Source organism: Mastomys coucha, unplaced genomic scaffold, assembly GCF_008632895.1.
Source record: "Mastomys coucha isolate ucsf_1 unplaced genomic scaffold, UCSF_Mcou_1 pScaffold5, whole genome shotgun sequence".
Classification (NCBI taxonomy): Eukaryota; Metazoa; Chordata; class Mammalia; order Rodentia; family Muridae; genus Mastomys; species Mastomys coucha.
In genome coordinates, this window is record NW_022196911.1 from 114,552,385 (window position 1) to 114,562,097 (window position 9,713).

Genomic DNA, 9,713 nt, shown 5'->3' on the forward strand with positions numbered 1-9,713 from the left:
CTCTGTGACTCTGTGTCTCTCTGTCTCTCTGTCTCTCTCTCTGTGACTCTGTGTCTCTCTGTCTCTCTCTCTGTGACTCTCTGTCTCTCTGTCTCTGTCTGTCTCTGTCTCTCTCTCTCTGTGTCTCTGTCTATGTCTGTCTGTCTCTGTCTCTCTGTCTCTGTCTATGTCTCTCTGTCTCTCTGTTTCTGTCTGTCTCTGTCTATGTCTCTCTGTCTCTCTGTCTCTCTGTTTCTGTCTGTCTCTGTCTATGTCTCTCTGTGTCTCTGTCTATGTCTCTCTGTCTGTCTATCTCTCTCTGTGTCTCTGTCTATGTCTCTCTGTCTGTCTCTGTCTCTCTCTCTGTCTCTGTCTATGTCTCTCTGTCTCTCTCACTCCTACCAACTCTCAAGGTATTCAGTGTGTTTACACTTGATGTACGTGACTACACAAGGCTTCCTCCAGCCTGAGGTACCTCTGGCAGTACCTATAGAAAGAACTCCAGGCCCCAGCTCCTCAGCTGCTCCCCATTGCCCCTGCCCTCTCCGATGGGCTTTCCTGGTCTGGGCACAAATAGTCCCAACTCTACAGAGAAAGACCCAGGCTACTGGAGGAAGAGAGCAGAGCCCCCGGGTACCCGTGAAAGGCGGGAACCTACCTTGAGCTGCTTGCGCACTTTCTCAATGAAGAATTTCCAGCATGCCTCTCGGGTGTCAGTCATCCCGAGAGATTTCACTTGTGGCCGCATGGAAGAGATGATATTTTCAAGGTCGTCGTCCCCAAACAAGCCTGGGATTTCCCCGGAGGCTAGCAAGTCATTGATCAGCACCAGGAACTGCTCCTCAGCCACCTGGGAGTCCGTCATCAGGAATACCGAGGGCACGTTCTTCACTGCAGACTTGATGTACTGGGCAGCCAGGTCCAGCTGGATCGAACAAGAACAGTGGAGTCAATGCCCTCCTTTGGGGGGCACTTTCCACCCTCACTTAGCAAGGACATACGTGGACCACACAGGTCTATGGAAGAGGCCTGAGACCTTGAGGGGAACACGGCCACATTTCCAGCATCCATCCACGCTGCCACCTGGTGACAGACAGATGAGTCTGTCCTGGGTGTAAGGTTATTGATCCTCAGGAAGGAGGGAAGGCAGGCTTGTGGTATGGGCACAAACCCGAGGACATCACCCTTCAAACAGTCACACACTACAGCACAGACACAGAGAAAGTCCGTTTGCTTGAGGTCCCTAGAGCTGTCACATCCATAGAGAAGAAAGGGGGAAGGGAGAGGCAGGTGCCAGGGCTGAGGAAGGGGGGGGTGGGCGTTCAACTTCAAGGCTTTTTGTTGTTATTTTATTGTGTTTTAAAGTGTGTGTGTGTGTGTGTGTGTGTGTGTATGTGTGTGTGTGTCTCTGTGTGTGTGTATGTGTGTGTGTGTGTATGTGTGTGTGTCTGTGTGTGTGTGTATGTGTGTGTATGTGTGCGTGTGTGTGTGTGTGTGTGTGTGTGTGTACCTGCCACAGCACATGTGTGGAGGTTATAGTACAGCTTGTGGGAAAATCACTTCTTCTATCGTGTGGGGCGCCAGGATTGAACTTCAGGAGCACTGGGCCATCTCTCCTGCTGTTGGTTGGGACTTAGGGTGTCATGTATCCCGGGACCGGGCCTGAGCTTGGTAAGGCTTGTGTAGCTGAAACTGAACTTGAACTCTCAGTTTTCCAACCTCCACTTCCCAAGTGCTGGGGTTGCAGGTGTGCGCCAAATCTGGCTAACTTTTTAAGACCATGGGGCTTCTGGAGATGATGATTGGCTAGCACAGACACACATAGACACAGACATAGACAGACACACAGACACACACAGACATAGACAGACAGACAGACACACACACAGACACACAGACACAGACATAGACAGACAGACACACACACACACAGACACACACAGACACAGACATAGACAAACAGACAGACACACAGACACACACACACACACACACACACACACACACACACACACACACACACACACGAGGACAGGGGTCAAGGGAAGACTCTGATTTGAAAAGAAATGAAACAAATTCCCACTAGGGTCTCAAGACCTAACCCTGGGAGGAGTGCCAGTGCCCAGGGTGGCCCGACCACGGCGTTCTCCTTCCACACTCCTGGGAGGGTTTAAAGAACTGTGCCTTCACCAGTGGCCTCTCCCAGCTCTCTTTGGGGACTCCATCCCTGCCACACCGTGCCAAACGTCAGCTGCTCTCCATGACCCCCTTTGTGCCTTCAAAACCGGCACCACCTGGGTGATTCCTATACACGAACCACATCTGGCTGCCAGCATGAGACGCAGCCGTGGCCCACACTGAACCACAGCTTGTGTGGCTCAGGGATTACCCCCGATGATATCACCTCAGGGATGCCGGCCGGGCTTAATTACAGCCAGTTCGGGGCTGGTGAGATGGCTCAGTGAGTAAGAGCAACGATTGCTCTTCCGAAGGTCATGAGTTCAAATCCCAGCAACCACATGGTGGCTCACAACCACCCATAATGAGATCTGATGCCCTCTTCTGGTGTGTCTAAGGACAGCTACAGTGTACTTATAATAAATACATAATAAATAAATCTTAAAAAAAAAAATTACAGCCAGTTCTCCAGCCTCTGCAGACCAGTACTGATTGTCCCCCAAAAAGGTTTTGCTTCAGAGCTGCTTACCTCCCTAGACCCCACAGAGCAGCTCCTGGAGCTCTGGGCACTCAGTGACCTTTCCAGCCCAAAGCTCAAATGCCACCCCAATCCTCACTAAAACTATACGTGTCTGTCGCAGTGGATACCTCACGGCCTGGTTTAAGGTTTCTATTGCTGTGATAAAACACCGTGAGCAAAAGCAGCTTGGCTCACACCTTTAATCCCAGCACTTGGGAAGCAGAGGCAGGTGAATCTCTATGAGTTCCAGGCCAGCCATGGTCTGCATGGAAAGACCTTGTTTTGTTTTAAAGATTTATTTATTTATTATATGTAAGTACACTGTAGTTGTCTTCAGACAGTCCAGAAGAGGGCGTGGTTGTGAGCCACCATGTGGTTGCTGGGATTTGAACTCAGGGCCTTCGGAAGAGTAGCCAGTGCTCTTACCTGCTGAGCCATCTCGCCAACCTGAAAGACCTTGTTTTTAAAAAGGTAAAAAAGGGTTTATTGGGGCTGGTGAGATGGCTCAGCAGGTAAGAGCACTGACTGCTCTTACGGAGGTCCTGAGTTCAAATCTCAGCAACCACATGGTTATTCACAACCATCCATAATGAGATCTGATGCCCTCTTCTGGTGCGACTGAAGACAGCTACAATGTACTTATTTATAATAATAAATCTTTGGGCTGGAGCGAGCAGAGACTGAGTGAGCGGGTCCGACCAGAGTGAGCAGGGTTGACCAGAGCAAGCAGAGGTCCTTAAAAAAAATTCAATTCCCAACAACCATGTGAAGGCTCACAACCATCTTTACTTCTATATGCAAAATAAATTAATTAATTAAAAAAAGAAAGGGTTTATTCTAGCTTATAGCTCTCAAAAAAAGCTAGGATAGGACATTGACCTGAGTGCAGAAACTGAAGCAAAAGCCGTGGACAGAAGCTGCTCAGTGGATTGCTCCTCGGACAGACGCTGCTCAGTGGATTGCTCCTCATGACTTGCTCAGCCTCCCCCAGCCCTGCCCCTCTTCTCTTTCTCTCTTTTGAGATAGGGTCTCACTATGTAGCCCTGGAACTGTGTAGTCTAGACTGTCCTTGGACTCACAGAAATCTGCCTGTCCCTGCCTCCCAAGTGCTAGAACTAAAGGTGTGCACCACCACACCAGCTGGGTTCAGCCTGCTTTCTCATAGCACCCAGAACCACCGTGGCAGGGAGACACCACCCCAGTAAGCTGGGCCCTCCTGCGTCAATCAGCAACCAGGAACACCCACCACAGGCCAGCCTGACTGACCAGTTTTCTCTCTTCCTTGTAGTGCTTGGGATGGAACCAGAGACCTTGTGTTGAGCTACAAGCTACAGACAGCCTTTTTTTTTTTTTTTTTTTTTTAAATTGGGTCTCACTACAACCTGGAACCCTTAGGACTTCTGTTTCTTGCTATAGAGAGACTCTCTTGTGCACTATGTAAAAGCATTAAAAAAAAAAAAAAAGCCTATGGCCAATGACCTGAGGCACAAAATAGGAGGTGGGAATTGGGACAGGGAAAGGGAAAGGGAGAAGGGAAAAGGAGGAGGGAGGAGGGAGGAGGGAGAGGGAGAAGGGAGAGGGAGGAGGGAGAGGGAGAAGGAATTCTGGGAAATACTCAGGCGAGGGAGACTGACCTCGAATGCTGGAGACAGAGAGACTCGTGAAAGTGAGAAGGTAGCCAGCTATGTGGCATTCAGAGAATAGAATAAGCTAGATTATTGAGATATGAGCTTGTTGAGAAACAGAGCCTAGGTTATTGGCCTAAGCATTTATTTGTAAAAATAAATAAAATAAATCTCAGGGTATAAAAATAAATCTCAGGGTGGTGATTTTGGGGAACTCGTGTGCGGGTAGGAAAGCCTTCTAAGTGGGGTTACAGGTACATGCCACCACACTGGGCCTGCTTTCTATTTAGCAAGTCCCACCAGGCTCTGTAATTCTCTAAAAGGTCTTACAGGTGAAGGCCCCGAGTGGCTAGCTCACCCACGGCATAGGTGCCCAAGTCACTGAAGTCCCCTGGTTTAGAGAAACTTCAAGGGTGTCTGCTTTGGGGGTCGACTGGTGGTCAAAAGCAACTCCCAAATCCCATATTTTTGGCAAGCTAATTGTTTTTTGAAAGTGAGAGAAAAAGCTCTGAATTTGGAAGAGCGGAGGCTGCTGGGACATTCTGCACAGCAGTGACCTCGGGGCCAGCCTCAGGGTGAGGGCCAGATCCAGGACACTGGTCTTATCTTTCAGAGCACCCAGCCCTGTGGCTCAGCATTCACCCCAAAAGCAGGAAGGACAGTAACCGTTTCCAGGCGGCACTCCGGAAACAGCTGCTAGCAGAGCAGGGCTGCCCCCGGAGTCCACAAGCCGGCCAGCCGAGATGAGTTTCCAGCAAGTGAGCGCTTTTGAATCTGGGCCACTGGGGAAAGCAAGGGCTCTGCCCACTGAGTGCTACGGCCAAGATGGCAGATTCTGGAAAAGCTGCTGGGCCATGGAAGCCTGGGGAAGCTGCTGCCAGGCGGCTCCCTCTTGGGAGAAACCTCCTCACCTGCATCCTTTTGAGAATTTTGTCTGCCAGGTACCCCTGGAGAAACCACCACAATCAAGACTACAGGGCATTTTCCCCCCACTGAGGCCTGCCCAGAACCACTTCATCTTTGACCATGTAGCCACCTACGCTGACCTAAAGCCTGACCCTGTCATCTCATCTCTGCTGACTGGTCCTCTGTCCAGTGTCTTGGCCTGTACGCCTGGCATGCTGGACATTCATTGAGTCTGTCCTTCCTCTGGGCCACCGTTACTACACTTTTCCCCCTTCACAGCCTCCACTTGGCTTTCACCCTCTGTGGCACTCCAGACCCTGCGTGGACCATGCTTACTGGCCATCTCCCGTGTGCCTGCCACACCTTCCCCACGGGCCAGGGTCTACATCCCTGTCTCTTCCACGACTCTCCTAAAACAGGTCAAACCTGCCTCTCTCTTTGCTCATGCATCTTTCTTGGGACGGAGGCCGGTGATTTCCACTTGGTGCCCTAAGCGCTTCCAAGTAAACTCCCGAATCTCCTCCTGGCCTGTCTTTAGCCTCTGGTGGGTACCTGCTGCTTCCAGGAGTCACCTTAAAGAACAGCGGCACCATACCAGGAACACTCCGGCACCCAGTCACCTCTGCACCACACCACCACTGTAAGACAGATTAACCAACCCCCTCCTATGGCATGGCGTCTCCTCCCCAGCTTTTTCTCCACTCTTAGCTTTGGGTCTGCAGAGGGAGGAAGCTAGCCCCACCACGTGGGTGTGGGGTGACAGATCTCCAGACTGCCATTACGGTGCTACTGTGGCTGACGTCCGCCAATGAAGGACCAGACACCCACGGTTGGCTCTAAAGCAAAGACTCGGGGTAAGGCATAGGAAGGAGGACTCGCTGGAGGGTGGGTGGGGCAGAATCTTCACAAGCTCTTGGGGGTGGGGTTTTAAAGGCACTCGAATTGGCCTGGTGACACCACTGAAGACAAATATGTGAGCGGGGACAGCGCAGGAAGCTTCTTGTGGGAGGCCCTGTCCCTTCATACTTGAATTTGAAGGCAGAGCTGACTCATCACGCTATGCTCAGAGTGGAAGGCACCAGAATGTACGGGGAATGGTTCCCGGCCCATGCTCCTGACCCCTGGCAGTCCCCACCAGTGTTTCCTGTCTCCTTCAGATCTTCATCTGCACCCGAATCCCAGGCACCGAGCCATCCGAGCTCCATGCCAGGGATTGCTGTATCTGTTGTGGGGAGCATCCTCTAGGGCCTCCTGGGCTGCTCCGGCACCACCCAGGCCCCGCAGAGGCAGCTCCAGCACAGACATAGACAGATATGACTGTGTGGTGCACCTGATCAATTTCAGGTCTCTCTTCGCCTGCACTCTGACAACTTGCTTGGGCTTTAATAGTGCTTGACTGGCACGTGCTCCCTGTGAGACTGACTTTCAGGAAGGAGAAATCAATGGCAGGGCTCAGCATCATGCCTGGGGCACGGCAGATCTGCCCCACTAGCGTGGACTCGGTCTGCATCAGGACCTGGCATAAGGCAAGACACCTAGAGGTGGCTCTGAATTCTTTAATCCTGAGAAGTGGGAGTAACCTCGTACACTCAGTGACCAAGGCAGGAACCTCATGTCTCTCCCACTGGCCTCCACACTTCCTGGCCTGGTCTCCACGCTGCTTCCTCTGCTGAGGTGAAACACTGGGTAATGGGGCCTGGTCTCCACGCTGCTTCCTCTGCTGAGGTGAAACACTGGGTAATGGAGACACATCGCTTTGCCCTTGTCACCTTGTGTCCTGGCCCTTTTCAGAGGGCACCAGTGACATCTTGTGTCTTTCCTGGTTGGCCGCTCTTCGGGAAGGGGTGTGGTGAGCCTTTGCTCTGTCTCCCTAGGAGCCCACTCACCTTGAGGTCTGGGACTCCGTAGCCTTTCTTGAGTGTGATCTGGAAGACGTCCAGGGCACTGATGTAGGCGGCTAGGCGTGACAAGCTCTGCTTCCCGCTGCCTCCCACGCCCACCAGCAGGGCATTTCCCCGAGGAGACTCCAGGATACGGTTGATCTTGCAGATGTGTGCCACAGCATCCTCAAACAGCACCTGAAGAGGTCAGAGGTCATAGGTGCTACCCCTCTGGAGAGCACAGGCCCTTGCTTGCCAAGGCTATGGGGTCACCCCTGTGGGGATCCCAGGTGCTCATCAAGATCACATGACCAGTCACTTATGCTCAGAGGAGGTCGCCTGCATGGGCCAACCTGGTGAGAAGCACAGGCCTTGGCTAATCCCTGGCAGGGGCTAGTGACACACACGGCCCCACTGAGCTGTGGTTTCAAATGTGGTTTTGTTGATAGATTACACTTATGACAGATACATGTGAAGGAAACACCACAGGAGTTTTGGGTGTCCAACTGGGGGCCGTGGAAGGTGTCTGTGTGAATAAGAGACATGGAAGGAGATCTCTGTCCTAGCTGATTGTCTGGGCCACCAGCTCTGGTGCTCCTCACCAGGTTCATGACTGCGTTGACTTCATTGTAACTGTCCAGGACGTCCGAGAGTAGCTTGTTCAGGTGCGCCACATCCGTGACGGGGAGGTACTTGGGGTCACCAATCCCTTGTGTGAAGTGGCAGAAGATGTTGGGTTTGGCGAAGACATGTTCTTCCCCGAGATCCTGGGCCAAGACAAGATGCTTTGGTTCCATGCCACCAAGCACAGGTAGACTCCCGCCGGTGGTCATCGTACATACCAAGGCTGTCCCATGGGGCCACGTCTTCAATGACCCAGCCCTTACATCTCGTTGGACACTCCCTTCCCGTAGGGTGGTCCATGATGGCGAATGACTACGTGGTCCCAAAGCACTGGGGATGTGACAGCAGGTGACAAGGACCGAGACAGCTGTGCCCCACTACACAGAGGGCAGGAGCTCACACTCTCTGAATGGCTAATTCTCTTTCACCACTCCCACTGCTACATACTGGAGCCATTACATGGGTCTCCCTGTCTCCCACTCGAGGACCTTCCCAGAGGCCATGGGCAGCCCTGGCCCTAAACATTGAACTCTCTGTGAGCACAGCAGGGGAACTTGATGGCTTAACTTACGTCAAAGAATTTCTTGGTGGATCCCATGGTGACCCTGCGCAGCGTCTCCTGGTCTTTCTCGTCAACCATCTTGTCCCCGTACACCCTCTCAGCCTCATGCAGCCAAAGGCGGACGAGGTCCAGCGGGGTTTTCAGAATCTCTATTGTGGAGAATAAGATGCCCTGCCCCGGACACACAGAACATGGTCAGCGGCCCTGCCTGCACTGTGAGGCAAAGCCAAGCCAAGCGTCGGGGTGTGGGGTGTGAAGGTGACCACTTCCCTAGGGAGCTATTAAACTACTGGGAGGGTTCTGTTTGGGGCCAGAGAAGCCACTGCCTGCAGAGGTCAGACACAGCTGAGAGGGTGTGTCTTCATCCTTACAGGCTGGGGAGTTCACTCCAGGGGCAGGGCTAGGGGTTCATTTTCTAGTGGGGGGCAAGGGAGGGACAGGGAAGTGAGTTGTGACTGGTTGCCTTCACGGTGATCAGGCTCAGGCTCAGCAGCAGGCAGTGTGGGTCCAGCGTGGGGAGGGTTGGGTCCTGGCTAAGCCCACCCAGGCTTAGCAGGTTCAAGCAGAAAGGCTCTGGGGCCATCGTGGTAGCGGGGCAGACACCCTGTATATACGGAGCTTGCACTCCAAGGGGAGATGCGACCAGCAGGAGAGCGCGCATTCTGTGAGCAGCGTGTGCGAGGGGAGGGTGGGGTGATGTGTGGAGGCCTTTGCAAGGATACAACATTTGAAATGATGGCTGGAGTGGGAAGGGACCAGCACAAGTTTAACCTTGAGCATTAGATTTCCACAGGAGCTCTGATTTTGTGTGCTGCTGAGAGGAGACAACTGGTGTATACACTGTTAAACCCAATACCTGGCTTAGAGTAAGCGGCCATTAAACAGGAAGGAATGTAATGGCTGCCATTCATAATCTTCAGCCTGTTACCACCACCACCACCACATCCACATCCACCACCTCCACTACCATCACTGCCCAACCATCACTGCCATCACCATCACCACCACCATCATCTTCACCATCACCGCTACCACCACTATCACCACCTTCACCACCTTCACCATCACCGCCATCACCACCACCTTCACCATCACCGCCATCACCACCACCTTCACCATCACCATCTTCACCATCACCACCATCACCATCACCATCTTCACCATCACCGCCACCACCACCATCTTCACCATCACCGCCACCACTACCACCACCATCACCATCTTCACCATCACCACCATCACCATCACCATCTTCACCATCACTGCTACCACCATCACCATCTTCGCCATCACCGCCCACCACCACCACCTTCACCATCACTGCCATCACCACCACAATCTTCAACATCACCTTCACCATCACTGCCATCACCGCCACCATCACCACTACCATCACATCAGTGCCACTCTTACAAGTCCCCATTACCCCTCCACCCCCC

General features: G+C 52.7%; 1 protein-coding gene across 4 annotated transcripts in view; it reads right to left on the minus strand.

Annotated features, from left to right (window-relative positions):
• Dnah17 (dynein axonemal heavy chain 17) overlaps positions 1-9,713 on the minus strand; it is a 125,251-nt gene that overhangs the window by 48,924 nt on the left and 66,614 nt on the right. For all 4 annotated transcript variants that reach the window (XM_031354916.1, XM_031354913.1, XM_031354915.1 and 1 more), the window contains 4 exons: positions 8,284-8,445; positions 7,691-7,855; positions 7,095-7,286; positions 638-904 (listed from right to left, as the gene is read on the minus strand). In XM_031354916.1, coding sequence (XP_031210776.1) covers positions 638-904; positions 7,095-7,286; positions 7,691-7,855; positions 8,284-8,445 — 786 coding nt within the window. The remainder of the gene's footprint in view (positions 1-637; positions 905-7,094; positions 7,287-7,690; positions 7,856-8,283; positions 8,446-9,713) is intronic.